The sequence below is a fragment of the Prionailurus viverrinus genome, chromosome C1 (genome assembly GCF_022837055.1).
Source record: "Prionailurus viverrinus isolate Anna chromosome C1, UM_Priviv_1.0, whole genome shotgun sequence".
In the NCBI taxonomy this organism is placed as follows: domain Eukaryota; kingdom Metazoa; phylum Chordata; class Mammalia; order Carnivora; family Felidae; genus Prionailurus; species Prionailurus viverrinus.
Window position 1 is genome coordinate 119245172 of NC_062568.1, and position 21158 is coordinate 119266329.

The 21158-nt window shown below is 54.1% G+C and overlaps 1 protein-coding gene across 8 annotated transcripts; it reads left to right on the forward strand.

Annotated features, from left to right (window-relative positions):
- The first annotated feature begins 861 nt into the window (after nt 1-861).
- Nucleotides 862-20465, forward strand: DENND2D (DENN domain containing 2D). Of its 8 annotated transcripts, XM_047871733.1 has the most exons (13): nt 864-1247; nt 5110-5239; nt 5843-6018; nt 6853-6965; nt 7670-7739; nt 8461-8538; nt 9583-9723; nt 10765-10913; nt 15028-15205; nt 18468-18509; nt 18900-18984; nt 19287-19529; nt 19953-20465. In XM_047871733.1, exons 2-13 carry the CDS (start codon nt 5152-5154, stop codon nt 20027-20029), a joined length of 1440 nt encoding a protein of 479 aa, XP_047727689.1. In that variant the 5' UTR covers nt 864-1247; nt 5110-5151; the 3' UTR covers nt 20030-20465. The 8 variants fall into 8 exon arrangements, with proteins under 8 accessions (XP_047727691.1, XP_047727690.1, XP_047727689.1 ...); XM_047871735.1 differs by lacking the exon at nt 5110-5239 and having other exon boundaries at nt 862-1247; nt 19290-19529; XM_047871734.1 differs by lacking the exon at nt 5110-5239 and having other exon boundaries at nt 863-1247.
- The last annotated feature ends 693 nt before the right edge of the window (nt 20466-21158 follow it).

Here is a 21158-nt window from a genome sequence, read left to right on the forward strand (position 1 = left end):
CTGAGGGTCCTTTCTATGGAGCCCAGACATATTTCTGCCAGTGTCTTCTGCCTTGTGCCTCTCACACGTGAAACTGAGGCTAAAACCTCTGTGAATGCAGAAACTTCAGATAGACTCTGCACACGCCCCACCCTTCCCACCCTACAGGTGCAGGTCTGGGAGGAAGAGGAGAGCCAGGCAGGAGGCCCAGAAGCAAGTGGGGCTTATCAGATGCAAATTTTCATGTCTGACAACTAAAGCTTGAAGTCTCTGCGTGTTCGTTCGGAATTCAATGAGTACGAGAAGGGCGGAGGAGGAGCTGAAAGGCTCTATGGGGATTTCGGATTAGACCAGGAGTGTGGATAGCTGCAGCTGACATCACCATCACCACCCTCATCATCACCATCACCATCACCATCCCTTACATTTGTATCACATGATAGTCTACAAAGAGCTTTCTGTTCCTTAGCGTTCACATGTCTGTGGGCTGGCGGGGCAGGGTTTACTCCCACTTTGCTGAGCTGCCCAAGCACACTCTGGACGCAAGTCAGGGTCAGATCCCTAAGGGTTCCTCCAGTCCCTCCTCGGGAGCCCGAAGGGCTGTCGTTGGCTCGTTGGTTCTTAGGGAAGTGAAATAGGGAAAAGAGCGAGGGACACGTGCCCTATGGGTGCAAGGACACAGAAAGCATAGGACACAGAAGGAAATGGCCAGAGGCTACAGCAGTTGCGAGGTGGGGAGAGATGGAAGGGTGGAAGGTGTGCCGACTCTGAGATAAGTGGAGCCACCTGGAAAGGGCCCCGGTGCCCACAGGGCACTCCCAGCCGGTGCCGAGAAGGTAGGGCGTGACCGCGTCGCACCCGCGCGTTTGGGGACTGCGGGCTCAGGCAAGTCGAGCTTCCCGGGGCGCCCCACTGAGGGTGGGAGCGCGGTGGCACCGCCCCCTCCCGGACGCGCGTCGAGCGCCCTCTGTCACCCCACGCCGCTCCGCCGGGGGCGGGGGGGGGGGTGCCCAGGGCAGAGGCGGCCCGCCCAGGTGCGCCGGGGTTTGGCCCGCCGTCCGGAAGGTGCGCCGCCGGGTCCCGGGCCTGTGCCCTCGGCCTCCCCCCCCCACCCCCCCGCGTGAAAGCGAAAGTGCCGGGTCCGCGAAGGGCGAGCTCCGGGGGCGGGGCCGGCGCGGACCCGGGACGGGCGCCGGGCACTCGCCGGGCCATGGATGGGCTCGGCCACCGCCTCCGAGCCAGCCTGAGACTGAAGCGCCGCCGCGGGGGTTAGTGCGGGGCCGGGGCGCGGGGGCGGGGAAGCCGGGGGCCGGGCCTCGAGGCTGGCGGGGCGGGGGCCGGGAGAGAGGGTGGGGGGGAAGCTTGTGGGGGGGGGCGACTGAGGGCCACTAGGAGCGCAGGCCCGGCGCCAGGTGAGCCGGAGAGGGGGCGCAGGTGGAGGGGACGTGGCGAGGTGGCGCCGGGGTCGCAGATCGGAGGGGCGCCCAGGCCCGCGGGGGCGAGGGGGAGGCGGCGGGCCGAAGGAAGCCGTTGTGGGGCCCCGGGGCCACGTGTCCTCCCAGCCAGGAAGCTTGTGGTGCAACCGCAGTGTGCTTGAGGCGCCCTCCTGGAACCCCAGCCCCGCCCCGCCCGCTGCGCTCCACGGAAACTCCGCTCCCCCGACGTGACCGCCCCCACCTGCGGGCGGCGGGGCCCCGGAGAGTGTGGCCCCCGGCAGACCTGGGAGTGTGCCTGCTCTGCGGGGCCTTAGAGCCTGCGAACCAGACAGGGCACGCCTGCCCTGGCCGCTGACACCCCCACCCCCAGGTGAGGGGGAAAGAATTCCTCCCGTCCAGGGTTGTGGGGACTCCAGTAGAAGTCACTTCCTTTCTTCCTAGCAGGGGCGCTGGGCTTTGCAAGAACACAATTGGGAATTCATTCATGTTTTCATTCATTCAACAAACATTTATTTCGGCTTGCCGGTAGCCAGACCTGAAGTGAAGTGTCCTTTAGATACTTTGCCCAGAGGTCGCACCTTCTGAGCAGAAAGGAGTCGGTTGGAAGGTAAATCGGGTCACTCCCAGACAGCCTTCTAACATTGGCAGTTGAAAAGTCCCCTTCCTACGCCAGGCCCCCGAATTGGGCAGATCTGGGTGAGACACAGGTGCTCCTTCTGCCCTCCCTCCTGCCAACCCCCACCCCCCTCACTCCCAGACTATTTCAGAGACAGGAATGGGGGCAGGGCTCTGGACGGCAAGGGTTGGCACAGAGTTCGGCCATTCTGACCTCGCTGGTGTCCTCCTTTCTCTGGAGAGTACTGGCCTGGGCTTTCCTGGACTCCCTCAACCCTCAGAAGGCTGTGTGAATGGCAGAGTTCTGCTTTTGGCAGCCCAGAGGAGACATTCCAATTGTTCCCACCCCAGCCCCCAAAGTGGGCTGATCATGGTGTCTGGGCATCAAGGAGGAGCTGTGAGGTGAGCAGCCTGTGTTCGCTGTCCTGAGCTTGGCCACCTGTCAGGCCAGGACAGTGTGCTCTCTTCATCTTGCATACCATCCTTCACCTTTCTGGGGAGTTCCCGCATCTTCTTTTCCCTTTTGGCCTCAGGGCAGTTGTGTGGTAAGAAGTGTGTGTGTGGGTGTGTTTATGTGTGTGCACGTACACGCATGTGTAAATCATCCTGGTGGGAAGAAGTGGCAGTGGTAGTGGTCCTGAGTGGAGAGCAGCTGAGCTAGAAAAGGAAGAGCCAGCCTTCTACGTCAAAGTTCTAAAAAGTCCCCTTACCTATAGTCTAGCTGGTTTTGTGACTTTAGTCAGGTGGCCGTGGGAGGGGCTTCCTGGTGGAGGAACAAGTGTAACCAGACTCTCGACTTCCCTAGAAGGGGTGGCTCCCTCCTCAACTAAAAAACTCAGGACTGTGATTGCACTCCAGGGCACCAGGGATTAAATGAGATGACCTATATTAATAGGATGAATGTTTTCCTTCTTTTTTTTTTTTAACTTTTTTACATTTATTTATTTATTTTTGAGAGACAGAGAGAGACAGGGTACAAGCGGGGGAGGGGCAGAGAGAGAGGGAGACACAGAATCCCAAGCAGGCTCCAGGCTCTGAGCTGTCAGCACAGAGCCCGAAGCGGGGCTCAAACTCACAGACCTCGAGATCATGACCCGAACCGAAGTCGGACACTCAACCGACTGAGCCACCCAGGCGCCCAGAGGATGAATGTTTTCTGTTCAGCTTTTCTCTTCTGTTGATAAACCTCTTTGAAAGGGAGAAGAAAGCAATCCTTTTCTGGATTTCTTGGGCTTCAGCCCAAAAGTCTGGTAATCTCTTTTGTTTGATTTTGTGAGTTTTGCTGTTCTCCTGGCTCTGCTGATAAAGCAGGAGGAAATGGGCTGAAAATGCAACCCAAAGGGTTCAGGGAAAGGCATAATTTCCTGAGGTTCTGGAATGGTCAGTGAAAAGATTTGGGTTCTCAAAGACCTTTGTAAATGGGAGGCAGCCCACATTTGTGGAATGTTTGGTGTGTACTATATCTAAAAGGCAGGAGCATAGACATGGGACTCTCATAATTCCTACCCCCCCCCCATTCTGTTAATAGTCCCTGAATAGCCCCTGACTTGTTCTGTGACTCAGTTTCCCCATCTGTATGAGGAAGATGCTTGTTCCTCAGGTGGTGAGGGTTGTACAACAAGTCTGTGCAGGTTGTAAGGTGTGGTGACAGTTCTGAGTATTCTGGGTCATTGTCCTCACCATGACAGAATCTGTCACATCCTTACTTGTGGGTTCTCCCCACGAGTCATGTCTGGGGCCCCTGAGTCCTGGCTTTTACTAGTCCCACAAAAGCCAATCTGGAGCTCTTAAGAAGAAGGCAGCCATCTCCCCCTTTCAAGCAACCCACTTTTCCTCCAGCGGGCTGCTAATTCTTTGCTGGAGTGGCAAACACTGATACCAAACCCTTTTGCTTCCTGGTCCCTTTTAGAGTCAGCTTTCTGACAAAGTCCTCTCTGAGCCCGGGCATTTACTCATTCGTAGGTGACTTATTGTTATTTTTCTCTCTTCCCCAGCCTCCTAGCTCTAGATACCACTAGAGCCCAAGGGGCCACCTGCTCTGCTTTTAGCTTGGGCAGAACTATTGACCTGGCTCAATGGGGAAAAAAGCCTGAGCAGGAGTGGGGGTAGGGCAGAGATCACCCAGTTGCTTTCCTTTGTCACCGAATGCCCCTCAAGCTGCTGAGGCTACTGGTCCGTCCCCTACTGTAGGCCAGGGAGACTGTCCTGAGTCAGTGCTTCCTATTTGGGAAGTGGGATCCTTTGCTGGAGCCCTGGAACGGTTCCCGTGAGAGAAGTCAGACTTCGGATATATTGCAGGGGTGGGGGGATGGGGGGGGGTGCGGTGAGAGATGCATCGCTGTAGATCATCCTGAAGTATCAGGAACTCTCCAGCTCAGAGATGGATTTGTTCTCTATTTTACCTCCAGGAGAGGAGGCTTTTACGTTCGTATCAATTTCCAGACTCTCTCATGCTAGAACGGTTTTTTTCCATTTAGAGAATTCATGGACTGGGTCTATTTATCTTAATCAAGGGAGGCAGTGGTATGCTGGCTGTGGGGAATATTTGGTCCTATCCTCTTGCTTGCAGTCCTGAAGTCCTGGAAACTCCTGAATGCAGCATGGGGCCTTGCAGGGGTTTGGGGCAGTAGCGGACCAAGTTGAGATGTGAAAGGTCAGGAGTCAAAGTTACGGGGATATAAGATCCCTGTCCTGGGGCTGGTGAAGTTCCGGTGCCCACAGTCTGATGCTCTTAGGCATTCTTCACTGTCCTGAAATTGTAAATAAACCCGTTGCACAATCCGCAGCCCAGAATTCACAGCCCTTAGCCCAGAAAGCAGCTGGGCCTTGGAGGTGTTTGCTCACGACCTTTTCTCTCGCCACACCCTGGGGCTCTTGGGAGGAGCTGAGGTCTGAGCTGCAGTGCCAGGATGCTGCCTCTGTTGGTGCGGGCCTTCTGCTGCCTTCCTGGGTCCCGTCACATCCTTCTTGCTCAGCCATTGGGTGCTCAGCATGGAAACTGCCGTCCCCTGTTTGGAAGGCAGCACATGGCTTGGCTTCACGGAGTTGTGGTTGGAGACTGAAGCGGCCCCTCTCTCAGACTCTCTGTAGCCGGTCTGTAGGAGGAAAGGGAAGCACTCCAATGCCCTGCAGGTTCGAGAAGATGGAAGGACAAGTGGTAGGCACGATGCTCAGGCTGTTCCGCAACCGGCTGCCCCGACTCCGAGCAGGTCTGGACTGGATTACCCACTTCCTGTTTCCTAGGGTGACCCTCTTGGATGGGGCTGTTTCTTCCTCGAAATGCTTCTTCCTTTTCTTACATGTAGAATCTTTATAGTTTGACCTCCATCTGGTCCCCCGTGTGACTAGACCAGAATACTTCCCCTACTGGATTTTAGAGCTGGTCATGCCCCACCATGGGGGGGTTTGTGTGGTCACAGGCACGTGGCTCTGGGACCTGTTCTGCTTTGGATACATGTCCGCTCAGGGCTTACTCTTTCAGGTACTGCCCTGGGCACCTGTGGGTGGGCACAGTCTCTGCCTCTGGGGCAAAGGGCCTCCCAAGCGGCTCCCCAGTCCCTTTCCTTGGCGTCCAAATCAGTGGCTTCTGTCCCCCTCTTGGCTCCCTGGGTTTTCAAATCTCCCAGGGCAGGCACGGAAACTGCCCAGTTGGTTCTGACCCTGTTGCAGGCCCCTGAGGAGCGGGGAAGGCTCCGGGGACCTTAGCGTTGGCCTGGCGGCCCCGAGATGCACAACTTGCCGGGAGCCACACAGGCTCCACCTGGGGCATGGGCTGCGGAGATACCAAGTGGGGTCTGGTGTCTTGGTTTCAGGAAGTCGCCAGGACAACCTGAGGGAAGCTTCGAAGGAACCAGAAAGGGCCCCGGAGCACTGTCTGTCCACCTTTGCTGGAGGGCAGCACTTCTTTGAATACCTCTTCGTGGTTTCCCTCAAAAAAAAGAGTTCAGGGCATGACTATGAGCCCACCATCACCTACCAGTTTCCCAAGGTAAGGACTGAAGGAGGGGGCAGGGGGAGCCCGGGTTTGGGTGTTTGAGAGGGGGGCGGTGCCAGGGCTCAGGTCTAGAGCCGCCTTGCGCTGCTCCGCTCCTGTTTCCTTCAGGCCCAGCCCTGTTTCCTGTTATCACCCACAGAATCTAGGTCTGGCTTCTTTGTGAGGACCTGACCTGGGCTCCCTGGCCGGGAGACCAGGCTGGTTCTTCTGCCCCTTTTGGGGCCTCCTAGTTCTTCCAAATTCCATCCTTAGTCATCCTTCTCTGTAGAGAAGCTTACCTTCTGCCAGACCTCCTTGCCGGCATCCCCTCCCTGGGGTGGGTGGGAAGGAGAGGGTGGGGCAGGCACACAGCTGGTGGGCAGGCTCAGCCTGTGGCCACAGCCCAAACACCAGGCTCCTTCATGTCTGCTCCCACACTTCGGTCAGGGGCGGGCGTAGGGCATCCTCATTGACCCTGCCGGCCCGGCAACTGAGCTGGCCACCTGTCCTCTCTAATGGGGTGGCTCTCTCACGTGGCCCCTCCAGGAGGCCAGGCAGCCTCTGGGCCTTTCTATACCAAGTGAGGCCCTGGCCCTCTTCCTGCCTATGTGGGTCCTTAGGATACTGATGTCTAACTCAGGCTCGTGTAGACTCAGCCGTGGGGCTGGTCGGACCCTGAATGAAGTCTCTGTGCAGAGTGACAGGCAGAGGCACGTTGAGCCCCCATGCCAGCAGGAAAGCTTATTCTCAAACTGCTTTAGAGCCTCAAGAGCAGCCTGCCAGCCCTCAAGCCCTCTCCTCCTGCCCCTGCCCCCACAATTCACTGGGCTTTTCCCCTGTTTCCTATAGCGAGAGAACCTGCTCCGGGGCCAGCAGGAGGAGGAGGAACGGCTGCTCAGTGCCATCCCCTTGTTCTGCTTCCCAGATGGGAATGAGTGGGCACCACTCACTGAGTACCCCAGGTAATTGCCCGGGCCTGGGACAGAGGAACCTGGGACTGGGGGAGAAGGGACAAGTGTGAGCCATGTGGGTCCTGTGGCTCCCTCACTTGGTGTGGATGCCAGTTCTCACCAGCTTCTCTCCTGATGGGGAGGGGCTGTAGTCAATCCATTTATAAACATCTCTCCTGGAGTCCCCCAAGGCCAGGGATCTTAGCCAACTCGGTCAACCAGCCTGTCACCTCTGTCCAGAGAAGGGCGAGGTTCTCTCACCTGTCCTGGGAATGACAGTCGCCATGTTTTGGCTGCTTCTGGAAGAAGCTGGACTCAGCAGAAGGCCTTTGGCTTCAATGAAGGCGATGTGGCAAAGTCCCTTTCAGCATCAGCCCTGGTTTTTGGCTGCCTGAGTTCACATTTTGGCTTTACCACTTTTGAGTCGAATGACCTTGGATAAGAACCACCTTTGCGGCCTCAGTTCCTTTGTCTTTCAAGTGGGGATCGTAATTGAACCTACCTCAAAGGGTTGTTTCGACAATTAAACGAGGTGGTGCGTTTAGAGCTGGGAGCCAATAAGCACGTAATAAATTACTGGTGTTATTATTACTCTCAGGATTAATCAGCAGCTCCCCTCTGCCCCCCTGACCCTGCTCAGCATCTCTCTGAGGCTGTCGCCTTCCTGTTTTAGGGTCTAGTGGGCAAATGCAAACCATGTGTGTGCTCTTCTTCAGGGAGACCTTTTCCTTCGTTCTGACCAACGTGGATGGGAGCAGGAAGATTGGATACTGCAGGCGCCTCTTGGTCTGTGCTGCTCAGAACTGCCCCCTCCTCTCTGCAGCCCGCTCGGCTCCACAGCTGGGCTTGCTCAAGCTTCAGCTGCAAAAGCCAAGGCTCCTTGGCAGTGGTGGTTGCGGGGAGCGCACGGCCCAGCACCTGCTGCCATGTTAGTGCCCTCTGCAACCCTGCAGGAACGGGGACACTTGCCCCTCCTTGCCCACCCAGGGGACCTTTGCTGGCCATGCTTTGGTCTCTTCTCTCCCCAAGCTTCTGACATCTCCCTGTGTGGGAGGCTCCTGTCTAATCCCCTCTCCACCTTCTGTACCCAGGCCTGGCCGCCTTGGCCCCCAGAGCCTCCCAGAGCATAGACTGGGGCTGGACGATGATTCTTGGGTCTCAAGAGGATTCTCCAAGTCACTTTTACAGTGCTGTCCTCCCTCCCCATTCCCTCATCTCTACAGCACACTTGCTCCCTTTCTGTGCGGGCCCCACCTGGTGCTGGTGCTGACGGTGGCAGGGCTTGGCCCCCTCAAGGCCATCTTCTTTCGACTGTGGTGGCTGTTCTGGCCTCCCTGCTGCCTGCGCCACGAACAGAAGCTCTGCACAGCCAGGGGCTTCTCTGTCTGGCCCGCCTTTCCCCATGAGTCCCCTAGTCCCAGCCACCAGCCGTGTGCCCCGTCAGCCCCAGTTGGGAGAAGCCCTGGGGAGGCTGCGGCATTGAAGGAGCCTGTCTGTCCCTCCCCAGCCCGCCGGCCGTGGCCCTCGCCTTCCCAAGGTTTACTGCATCATCAGCTGCATCGGCTGCTTCGGCCTGTTCTCCAAGGTAGAGGTGGAGCGGGATTCCTTGGGGCCTGTTTGGCCTGTTCAGCCTCCAGGTCGGCCTGGCCGCCTGACCTGTCTGTGCTCCCTGGGCCCTCAGTGGACTTCTTTTCTCACAGCCGGGGTCGATCCTAGGCACACTTGGGGAAATTGAGGCAGAGAGGAGCTTGGGCTCAAGAAAACTGGGACTTTCTCCCCTGCAGAGAGCCCATGCTCCCCCTCTGGTCAGGTAAGAAAGCAGCTGGAGCAGGACAGCAGGGAAAGCCCCAGGTTAGGGGGCGGGAGTTTCCCGTTTCCTCATCTGTCAAGGGCGTACAGTGATGGCTCACCTCCCTGGCTTAGGGCCTGGCACGAGGCTCGAATGAAGCAACATGAGAAATGCAGAACACTGAACAAGTGTGAAGACGGCTGCTCTACAGGGGGGTCCCGAGACTCCCCGTGAGCCCTCTGAGGGGGGAGGTCCCTAGGACTTCTGGAGCTAACTGCAGGGCCTGTGCACCCGAGTCAGGCCTCAGAATGGACAGGCATGTCTTGGTGGCCACGAAAGAGCTTCAATGTGCTCTGCCCCCAGCAGGATCTTCAGAGGGTGAGGGCAGGACGCTGTGAGCCTTTGCTTGGTGGAGTGTTCATCTGGGCTGGGTTCTTGGGGATGCAGTCTGGCCCTGGCCCTGGCGAGTCTCCGGTGGAAGTCGGAGGGCAGAGTAACACCCAAGAGGCCCAGGGTTCTAGGCTCCCACTGCACCCAGCATCCCAGCGTGACTAGACATGGTACCACTGTGTGCGGTGGTTGGCTCTGGGATGACTGCCGGGGGGGAAGGCGGTCACGTGGTGCCAGGAAAAGGGAGGAACGGACTGGTAGGGAGAGGGTGAAAGGAAGAAGGCTACAGGCCTCCTGCAGGAGAGAAACAGCAGACTGGGCTCTGCTGGGGAAGGGAGGGAAGCCTAGAAGGTCCACGGGGATTGGCTGGATCAGTGCAGGGCGGGAAGACGCACGCACAGGGGTCTCTGCCACTTCCCGGTGGCATCCCTCTGAGCCGTTTCCTTGCAGATCCTGGATGAGGTGGAGAAGAGGCACCAGATCTCCGTGGCTGTCATTTACCCGTTCATGCAGGGCCTCCGAGAGGCGGCCTTCCCTGCCCCCGGGAAGACTGTCACCCTCAAGAGCTTCATCCCCGACTCGGGCACTGAGGTGGGTTATGGAGTGCGTGAGCCCCAGCTTCGGTGCTACCGCTGTCACAGTCATGCCGTCCCCCCCCCCCCCCCCTCCCCCCCGGTTAACACACCCAGACTGAGCCAGGCCAGGACCGGGGCCTGACTAGAAGGATTGACAGAGCCGAAAATCAAACCCACGTTTTCTGACCCTCCCAACCTGATGCTCCCAGGGACCTACTTACTGTTCGAGCCACCAAGACTTGTATCTATAATAAATAAAACATGTAAGCTAAGGTTCCTGGTGCTAGAATGGACTGTGCCCCCAGCCCCAAACAGCCATTTCTCCCCATTACCACCCTTATCTTCCCATGTGTGTGTCTAGTATCACTCCCTCATGGCCTCCCATCTGTCTACTTGTTATCATCCCTCCCCACCCCTGTGTCCCCACCCATGCCACACGGGGATGCTGTCACTGCAGGCACAAGGCTGTCTCTTCCAGTCCTGCCCCCTGGGACTGTGGAAGGCTGGCCTGCCTCTCTGAACCTTGGCTTCCCTATGTAAAAATGAGGGGAGGAGCTAGGCCTTTTCACAGCCTCCATAGAATGCTTGCCCTACACCAGGCCATGCAATTTTCTGGATACAACTCGGTGAATACAATGAATAGGATTCCTGACCTCCTGGAGCTTAAAATCTAGTGGAGGAGACAGACGCTAAATAAGGAAAGACACAAATAAGTATGTAATTTAAAGTGACGAAAGGGGAAAAACCAGATGCTCCATGTGAAAATGATGGAAACACACGTCCAATTAGGCGGGCCTCTGAGCCGGAGGGGGGAGGAGACAAGCAGAAGGGTGACCTGACCTGTGAGGACCCTCAGGCAGGAAGAGCAGACTGGAAAGGGGGACGGGGTCGGCATGACCCTGAGAGCTAAGGGAAACCACCGAAGTGCTTCCAGCAGGGGAGAGGCGGGATCAGATGTAGCCAGGAGAGTGGAGGGGAGGCAGGTGGAGACCCAGCGTTCCAGGGTCTGCGAGTTTTCAATGTGGTGACACCTTCTCTCTCTCTGGTTCCCCTGCAGTTCATCTCCCTGACACGGCCCCTGGACTCCCACCTAGAACACGTGGATTTTAGATCTCTGTTGAGCTGTCTCCGTTTTGAGCAGATCCTTCAGATATTTGCCTCTGCAGTGCTGGAGAGAAGAATCATCTTCCTGGCAGAAGATCTCAGGTGGGTCCAGCCGCTGGGCCGCTTCCCCGGCCGTCTGGCTCCCCTGGGTTGAGGGGACGGACCGGAGGGTTCTCTAAGGGAATCAGCCTGTAGGACCTTGATGCCCACCCTCCTGCCTCCAGGTCTGATTTTGCACTAAGCCTCCTAGAGAAACAGCTGTCGCAATTCCCCTGCTTCTGCCTCCAAACTTGATTGCTGCCTAAGGGTGAAGAAAGATCCAGATTTGGCTCCAGGCAGAGACCAGTCAGGGTGGGTGCAGATGTGATTCTGCTCCTGATGGCTTAGGGAGGGGAAGAAGGCGTATATAGGTTTGGAGGTCAAGAGCCCATCATCCCCCCCCTTTTTTTTTTAAGTTTATTTATTTATTAGAGAGAGAGAGAGAGAGAGAGGGAGCGTGCAAGCAGGGGAGGGGCAGAGAGACGGAAAGAGAGAATCCCAAGCAGGCTCCATGCTGTCAGTGCTTAGCCCAACACGACGCTCAATCCCACAAACTGAGATCATGACGTGAGCCAAAATCAAGAGTCGGACACTCAACCGACTGAGCCCCCCAAGCTCCCTAAGCCCATCATCCTTAATGGCAGACACATCTCATCTATCCGTTTTTTCACTCATTCAACAAACATTTATTGTGTGTCAGCTGTCTGCCAGATGCCAAACGTCAGGAAGATACAGACAAACAAGACATGGTCTTTGACCCTAGGGGATGTAGGAATCTGTAGTGGTTGAATGCACAGGTGTTGAAATCAGCAGGGCAAGGTTCAAGTCCAAACCATTCTTCTATCTTTAACTGTGTGCTTTCCCTTAGGGTAGTTTCTTGACTTCCTGAAGTCATAGTCATATCTGTAAAATCACAATAAGGATCGTGCCTACCTCATAAGCTTCTGCCGAGGATCAAATGACACAGTGCACCACCTCCCTGCCGGGCATACACGTAGCCCGGAGTGTTATATTAATTTCAGGTGTACAACATATTGATTCGACAGTTCTATACGTTCCTCGGTGCTCCCCAAGATAGGTGTAGTCACGGCCAGTCACCCTGCAACATTATTACAATGTTGTGGACTCTCTTCCCTACGCTGTACTTTTCATCTCCGTGACTTGCTTATTTTTATAACCAGAAGTTTGTACCTCTTGACCCCCTTCACTTATTTTGCCCATCCTCCCTCCCACCTCCTCTCTGGCAACCACCAGTTTGTTCCCTGTATTTATGGGTCTGTGTCTGCTTCTGTTTGTTGTATTGTTTTTTAGATTCACGTAGAAGTGAACTCATGCGGTATTCGTCTTTCTCTGTCTGACTTCTGAATTTTTTTTTAATGTTTATTTATTTCTGAGACAGAGAGAGACAGAGCATGAGTGGGGGAGGGGCAGAGAGAGAGGGAGACACAGAATCCGAAGCAGGCTCCAGGCTGTGAGCTGTCAGCACAGAGCCTGACACAGGGCTCGAACTCACAAACCATGAGATCATGACCTGAGCCGAAGTCGGTCGCTCAACCGACTGAGCCATCCAGGCGCCCCTGTCTGACTTCTTTCATTTAGCATAGTACAAGGTCTAGGTCCATCCATGTTGGTATGAAATTGAAGGGGCGCCTGGGTGGCTCAGTCAGTTAAGCGTCCGACTTCAGCTCAGGTCACAATCTTGCCGTCCGTGGGTTCGAGCCCCGTGTCAGGCTTTGTGCTGACAGCTCAGAACCTGGAGCCTGCTTCCAGTTCTGTGTCTCCCTCTCTCTCTCTGACCCTCCCCCGTTCATGCTCTGTCTCTCTCTGTCTCAAAAATAAATAAACGTTTAAAAAAAATTAAAAAAAAAAGAAATTGCAAGATTTCATTGTTTTCGTATGGCTAATATTCCTTTGTGTATGTGTATGTATCAACTCTTTTTTATCCATTCACCGATCGGTGGACACTTAGGTTGTTTTCGTATCTTGGCTCTTGTAAAAGAGTGCTGCAGTAAACCTAAGGGTGCATACAGCTTTTCAAATTAGTGTTTTTGTTTTCTTTGGATATACACACAGCAGAATTATTGGGTTCTGTGGTATTTTGGTTTTTAACTTTTGGAGGGACCTCCATACTGTTTTCCACAGTAGCTGCATCACTTTCCATTCCCACCAACAGTGAATGAGGGTCGCCTTTTCTCCACATCCTCTCCACCACTTGCTATCTCTTGTGTTCTTGATACAAGCCGTTCTGATTAGTGTGAGGTTATATCTCATTGTGGTTTCCATTTGCATTTCCCTGACGATTAGTGGTGCTAAGGATCTTCTCTGTGTGTCTTCTTTAGAAAAATGGCTATTCAGGTCATCTGCCCATTTTTTAATCACATGACTGTGATGATTTTTGGTGTTGACTTGTGTGAGTTCATTATATATTTTAGATATTAACCTTTTATTGGTTATGTCATCCTCAAATCTTCTCCCATTCTGTAGGTTGCCTTTTCATTTCGTTGACGGTTTCCTTTGCTGTGCAAAAGCTAGCTGTTATCCTTCATGATAAGTTCACAGTTGCATATATCCCTGTACATAGTCAAAGAAGGGGACTGTCATGTCTTGGTCTGTGCCTCTTACGGGCCTCAAGTCTGAGAAAGACATGGGGAGACATATGATAGAAGAGGAGGAAAATATCATAAAACAGTAGGAGGCTGACCTTTTATTCATGTCTGGGGAGGGAGAAAGCCAAGGATATTGGACTGACAACTCTGGTTCTATATTTTAGGGAAGAAGAAAACGAGGTTAGGTTAGGGGCTCAAATGTTAGGCCAGAGGGTCAGGGGAATGTCATGGGTATTAGGGGAAAGGAAGCGTGTAGGGCTTGAGGTCTCTGGGCTGAACGTTCTATAAAAATCAGTGACCACCAAAAAGGCACTCGTAGGCTAAATCCTTGAGGGAAGTGGTGGCATCTTCTGCTCTGGAAATAGTGTTCCCACTTTCAACCCTGTAGAAAAATACGAAGTTTCTCTTGTGGCTGGAGCTGGGCTTCCTCCTTTTCCCCTGAGATCAGTGTTTGGGAAGTGAAGGTGATTCCAGGTGCCTGCTGGCCTGGGCACGGGCCAGGGCAGGCAGGACTCGCCTCTCAGGTGCTCACTTTCTCCAGGGAGGTTGCCCCCCTCCACCCCCCCACCCCCCCCACTTCCTTCCCACACTGAGCTTGTCAGACCCCTGAAGCACAGGCAGGGAGGAGACTTCCAGTCAGCCTAAGCCCGGCTAGACCCTCAGGGACTCAATCTTTGTGACTCAGGAAGTGCAAGCTCCATTCCAAGAACTGAAACACGGTTTCTGTATCTGTTTTGATTGGCCTCGGGTTGGGTGTTGTTTGGAGAAATGGGGAGCCACGGAGAAGCTGTGGAGAAGACAGAGAACGGGCCGTGTGTGTGTGTGTGTGTGTGTGTGTGTGTGTGTGTGTTGGGGGGTGTGGTGAGGCGTCTGCCTGAGCTGTGACCGAGGCAGGATCATCCGGGGGAATGCTTCATTGGAAGGGTGGAGGGGCCACCTCTGTGGGACTTTCCGGGTAGGAATTGCCGGGCAAAGGTTCCTGGAATCTAGGAATTTCCCAAGCTCGCTCTGGCACCAACCTGTTAACTTTAAATAACCTCCGGTGGCCAGAGGGAGCCGTGAGAGGTAAAGACTACATATGGGTGAGGGTGGATAGCCACAAGGAGGAAACACGGCTTCGCCTCTCTGCTGTGCCTCACTGTTTACGTTTGTCTCCTTAACTACACTGTGAGTTTGTTCAGCGGGGTCAGCGCCTTGTACTTCCTGGTGTCCACATCCTTAGCGCAGTGGTGAGCGTGTAGAAGGGCTCACTCAGTAAGCTGCTGGAGTGAAGGCATTTCCTCTTCCCCCCTCTCTGGAGCCACTAGTGTTTTTGTGCAGCAGGGAGAGGGGGCACCAACTGGGCGGGAAAAGAAGGGTCAGACGGAGGCCCCATCCTGGATGAGAGGAGCCTCGGCCGCTCCTGGCTTCTGTCCCCCGCGCTCCCTCCCCGCAGCCATCGGTAGTCCCGAGCTCTGCGACCGGCACAGCTCTAGACTTGCTCCTGCCGTGGGCGGGGGCCGTGGGGGGTGCATCGTGGCGGAGGCGCAGGGAGGCCCCTCTGACTCGTGTTCTCTGTGCCCTGTCCCCAGCACCCTGTCTCAGTGCATCCACGCTGCCGCCGCGCTGCTCTACCCCTTCAGCTGGGCGCACACCTACATCCCCGTTGTCCCCGAGAGCCTTTTGGACACTGTCTGCTGCCCCACTCCCTTCATGGTCGGAGTACAAATGCGCTTTCAGCAGCAGGTTATGGATAGCCCCATGGAAGAGGTATGGTGCAGCAGGAAGAGGGCGTCGCTTGGAGCTGGGCACACCTGGTTTCGCACCTGGGCTCCGCCACTAACAGCCGTGTGACTCGGAGCAAGTTGCTTACCCTCTTTCAGCCTGAGCTTCTTCTCTGCAAAATGGGGACGGCAGTGTTCAAGTGCTAGGGGTTCTGGGGGAAAGAGCCTGCAGGAAAGCTCATAGCCTGGTGCCTAACGCATGGTTGATGCTCAGCACGTGGCTACTTCCTCCTCCCGGAAGATTTCCTTCTGGGCTTAAGGGGCGGCTTATTCAGGGGTCGTCCAGCCGTCCTAGGTCGGTTGGCTCCAAAGGGCAGGCCCTGGGGTGTCCCATCACTCATCTGAATGGACAAGCGCAGCTGGTCTATACCCCACCACACCCCACTAGAATTCATTTGCGTTCCTTGCAAGGGAGCTAATGTAGCCCTCCTGCAAACGATGAGCCTTGATAAATGCAGATTTTTGAGGCGAGAGTTACCTTCTTCTTTTTTTTTTTTAAGGTTTGTTTACTTATTTATTTATTTGGAGAGAGCGAGCGCATGTGTACATGAGCAGGGGCGGGGCAGGGAGAGCGGATCCCAAGCACCCTCCACACTGTCAGTGCAGAGCCTGACGCGGGGCTTGAACTCAAACTGCAAGATCATGACCAGAACCGAAATCAAGAGGCCGACACTTGACCCACTGAGCCACCCAGATGCCCCACAAGAGTTCTCTCTCTGATTACCTCAGAGCTCACTTGGCTAATGAGGATATAGGTCCAGATCCCCCTTGGTTTTGTCAGCTTCTGGCTTCTTGGCGGTGGCCCAGACACGCCCAGAGGGCTGCATGGTGAAAACGGGCATTGGTAGCATAAAGCTATCTCTAGTGTTGGAAGAACAACTCAAAACATGCACTCTGCCTGTTCCCAAGATCGCCCGTTACTATAATCTCAGTTATGAGAGTTACTTAGGGATGTCTACACTGGCTAACCGTTGACTTCTGTGCAAAGGGCTGACCAAGGGAAGAGGTGAGGTCTAGTAGGAAGCTACTGAAGAGGCAGGAACCAGCCTGAGGGGGAAGATTTCCCCCATTTGCGTAAGAAACAATGGAGGTCCCAAGAACTGAGTTGACTTATTCGAGGCCACACAGGCAATGATGGAACCTAGCACAGATAGAACCAAAGCCCCTCTTATACAATGTGTTGCTGGGAAGTAATGAAGTCAGCTACTTCCCTTCCCGACTTCCCTGGCCTTCCCAGCCCTCCTCGTAAGTGCTGAGTAGACAGGACTTTTGAAGGAGCCTTTGCCATGTGACTAACTGGGTCAGAGTATTAGCCCCACGTTTAGCAAGGACTTAAAATATCCCAACCCTAGGAGTTATGAAACTTGCTGACACTGCAGTTCCGACTCCTCCCTGACAGCCAGGCAGGACGACACCCCAAGGCCTGCTGTGCAAGAGCCTTGGCCTGTTTTCGTCCTCAGCAGCTGCTCTGCGAAATGGGCAGGGGCCAAGGAAGGGGGAAGGCCAGGGGCCGCTGGGACTGTGGGGGGATTCTCTGGCGGCCCACATAAACTCTCTGGAAGGGATTACTCAACAGACCGTAATATAGCGATTACTAGAAAGATTCTGGGGAACAACTTCACAAAAAAAATTCTTCATGCGTACTCTTAGCTCCCTGAAATGAACCGCCTTCCCTGAATGAAGGCATGTGAGCCTATGTAGTCAAGTGATTTCAGGCCTGGACTAGTTCAACGTTTTCTCCCCTGATAATGGATATTTACAGTGCCTACTCTGTCTTTTGGCACACTTTCCGGTCCCTCTTTCCTTTTATTTGGAAGAACGGAGCATAGAAGGGATCATTCACCATATTGGCAAGACCAAGAGTCCACAAACTGCAAAGGGGGGCCCAGCAGGCCTTTAAATGACCAAGCCAGGCTTGTGGATCATGGCAAACTGTTGAGCACGTGCCCTACCTAAAGGGGGCAGCTGCACTCAGTTCCATCTGAACGTGGTCCTTTAGAAACACGGACCAACCAGGGGTGCCTGGGTGGCTCTGTCGGTTAAGCGTCTGACTCCAGCTCAGGTCATGATCTCGTGATCTGTGAGTTCAAGCCCCGTGTCAGGCTCTGTGCTGACAGCTCAAGCCTGGATGCTGCTTTGGATTCTGTGTCTCCTTCTCTCTGCCCCTTCCCTGCTCATGCCTCTGTCTCTCTCTCTCAAAAGTAAATAAACGTAAAATAAGTTTTAAAAAAATAAGGAAATGTGGACCAACCAGTGTTAGAGTTCCTGACTTTTCAGGAGTCCTAAAACCAAGTTTAAGTGAATTTTCCCATTTTGAATATTGGAAAACAACTCAATTGTTTAAACGTACTCTGAGGATCAAAGAAACAGATCAGCAGGTTGGAATCCCACCAGCAGGATGCCAATTTGTAATCTCTAGTCTGGACTGAGGGCCCCTTGGACAGTGAGGGAGCCGGTAGCAGAACTCAACTGCCAGCCCTGTGCGTGCCTTCTCTGCAGCCTGCAGATACACACACGGTTTCCTCACCACTTCTCCTTCCCTATTCCTGTTGCCCTGGGCTCATTTCCTTCTCTTCCCATTTCCCGTGGGAAGGTCCAGAGCTCCCAGAGAGTTTTTAAACTAGGACGCCAGGAGATCATACAGAAAGTTGTTGCAAGCATCAAAAGATCAAAAGCCATCCACTGCTGTCCTAAATCTGACCAGAGGGCAGGGAGTTGAAGGAGGGTGGTGGAGAAAGGGATGCAGAACGTAGGACCCATCTAGGCTTGGAAATGGGCTCTACTAGTTGTGAGACCTTGGACAACTTTCTTGTTTGTTCCCTCACCTGCAAAATGGGGATAGTGCCTGCCTCTCCAGGACCGTGGGGAGAATTAACTGAGAGAAAATGTGCAAAGCCCGATCGTGTGTGCTGTGTGCTAAATGTTCCAGATCTAGAAGCCATTCCTGTGATCCGTGTTTCATTAAGAGTGACTGGCTGTGATTTCTCCCATGTTGTATTCCTTCCTACCTTAGCGCTCCTCCCCACCCCCTTCCTACACCCTCATTTCTTTTCCCCAGGAAGGGAACTGGGGTTTCCAAGGAGGGGAAGGGTGAGAAAGGAGGGTGTGACGCAGGAAAGGAGAATTGCAGTTGCCGATCTTGTTGCCATTTGGGCTGACAGGTACGGCCACAGGCAGAAATGCAGGTGGTAAGTGTCCCTGTGGTCTCTGATGGGAAGAGGGAAAACCATTCGCTCTCTTTATTTCAGGTCCTATTGGTGAATCTTTGTGAAGGAACCTTCTTAATGTCAGTAAGTATCTGGGCTCCGACCCCCCCTGCAGGCCCACCACCTGGTCTATCACACTCGTCTCTCCCGTGCTCCACCTCCTTCCACGTAGTTGAAGTGCATTTGCTGGGGGAGAACCCACGCTAAGACCATTCTATGAGGCGATCGGTGTTGATGCTTCTAAAGCAGGGATGTAAACCCAGTACCCCAGGGATATAGAGAAGACTTGCTAATGTTTGCACTCAGACTCAAGACCCAGAGGCAGTGTCTGTTGTTTCTCTCTTACATGGCCAATTATTTGGGGGTAGAGTTGGGGTGTAGAATTCACACCCTCTTCACGCTATCTGCCGATACACCTCCTGTGAAGACACCGCCTCCCTGACAGCTTGACGTCTGAGCTCTGTTCTGTCCTAGGTTGGTGATGAAAAAGATATCCTACCACCCAAGCTTCAGGATGACATCTTAGAGTCTCTTGGCCAGGGGATCAATGAGTTCGAGAGTAAGTCCTTGGTCCTCCTTATTTGGGTTTCTCCACAGAGCCTGAGGGCAGGATTCCCGACCACCCCTGCCCAGACTAAAATGGACTCACTCAGCAGTCCTGGGCCAGTCCCAGGTGCCTAGATTCTAGGGCCAGTCTGAGTGCAAGATGTCATTCTTCCTAAGCAGGGGTGGAGAACCCGTACCCAATCTCCTATTTTGATCGGTAATTATGAGGCCTACCCTGGCTGCTTTCCTGCCGTGAAAGCCACCTGGAGGCAAGAGTGGGTGGTTCTTCTGAGACGGCCTCTTGTATATCTCCAGCAGCTTCCGAACAGCTCAACGAGCATGTTTCGGGCCCATTTGTGCAGTTCTTTGTCAAGACTGTGGGCCACTATGCTTCCTACATCAAGCGGGAGGCAAACGGGCAAGGCCGCTTCCAAGAACGGGCCTTCTATAAGGCTCTGACCTCCAAGACCAACCGCCGATTTGTGAAGAAGTTTGTGAAGACACAGCTCTTCTCCCTTTTCATCCAGGAAGCTGAGAAGAGCAAGCACCCTCCTGCAGGTATGTGGTGACGGCCCCTATCATTCCAAGCCCAGAGAGGGTCACTGCCTCCAAGTCAGGTGTGGCCCGAGGATGAACAGCATGGTGTCTAGAGGCCCACAAAATAAGATGTAGTCTTGTCAGTGGGGTTGGAACAAAGTAACTTGAAGCCTCAGAAAATGCCTCTGGGCTGCCATTTGGTAGAACTTGCTCTTTGTTTTAATCTGGAGTTAATTTCTACTAACTATTCTATTTGTAGCCCCAGATTGGGGCCAAATTGAATACCTGGATCTCCAGAGGCCTGTGAGAACATGGGAGTCCTGGTGGGAATGTGGGTGTGGTTGCGGAGGAGACAGAGAGGGTATATCTGATCCCCGTTCCTGACCTCATCGTCGTCCACCTGGCCGGATTATATGCCTCTAACACCGGCTTCTGAACCCACAGGCTACTTCCAACAGAAGATACTTGAATACGAGGAACAGAAGAAACAGAAGAAATCAAGGGAAAAGACTGTGAAATAAGAGCTGTGGTCAAAAGCAGGGGACTGGACTCACGGGTCAGTTTTGGACTTTGGCCCCTGCCAGCACGGTGGGATTGGCAAAGCTCGTGGCCCCCCAGAACCCACGGCCTTCTTCCGAGTCCTGGTAACCAGGTCTGGCGTCAAGCTGGTGTCTTGGGTTTGGGATCCCTGGAATCAGCTTTCCCAGGACCGTGGAAGGCTCGGACCTCCGTGCTCACGGAGCTGGGCTCAAAGCTACATTTTCTGCGCAGGTGACACAGCACAGTAGCACAGGTGCTGTGGAGCCTTAGAAGTTGCTGTGAATGCCCTCTTCCAGGAACCACTATGATGAAGTCCTCAACAGGGAAAGTACTTGTGGCCCAAAGGCTCAGTCTCTCCACGTAAAAAAGAGGTCTGTGGACATAGGAAGATAAGAATAAAGATGAAAGTCTTGTTTACGTGTTATCTTTGGCCTCCACGCTGGGGAGAGAAACCAGGAGCACAAGGCAAAAAGATAGGAGAATAAACTGCATGGGGAGTGGGAGACCTGGCCACTGTGGCCCAGAACTTTGGGGCTGTGTTTGGAATGGGGGTCAGCTGCTCTGTTTCTAACAGGAAGGGTGGGGATACCGGGAGAAGCGGCAACGGCACTGGGACAGGGCGGCAGTTCTTGGGTCTGGTCAGGTGTGCCTTCCAGAATCCGGGAGGAAAGGCTGCTAGCCACCGAAGTATCTGCATTCCAGGGAAACTCGAGGTAGGAAATTTCAGTTCCCAGAAGCCGGTGAAGAGCTCTACATTGCTTCCATAGGCAGGTCTGTCTGCCCATCACAACTGAAGGTTTGGAACCTTCAGTTGTAGACATCCAACTTCCTACTTGGTTATTTTGGGAAACCAAGTTCAACTCTTTTAAAAATTAAAAAAAAATTTTTTTTTAAACATTTATCTTTGAGAGAGAGACAGAGTGTGAGCTGGGGAGGGGAAGAGAGAGGAGACACAAAATCTGAAGCAGCTTCCAGGCTCTGAGCACAGAGCCTGACGTGGGGCTCGAACCCATGAACTGTGAAATCGTGAGCTGAGCTGAAGTCGGATGCTTAAACAACTGAGCCACCCGGGCATCCCTAAACTTTTTTCTGAGTTTGTTTATTTTTTGA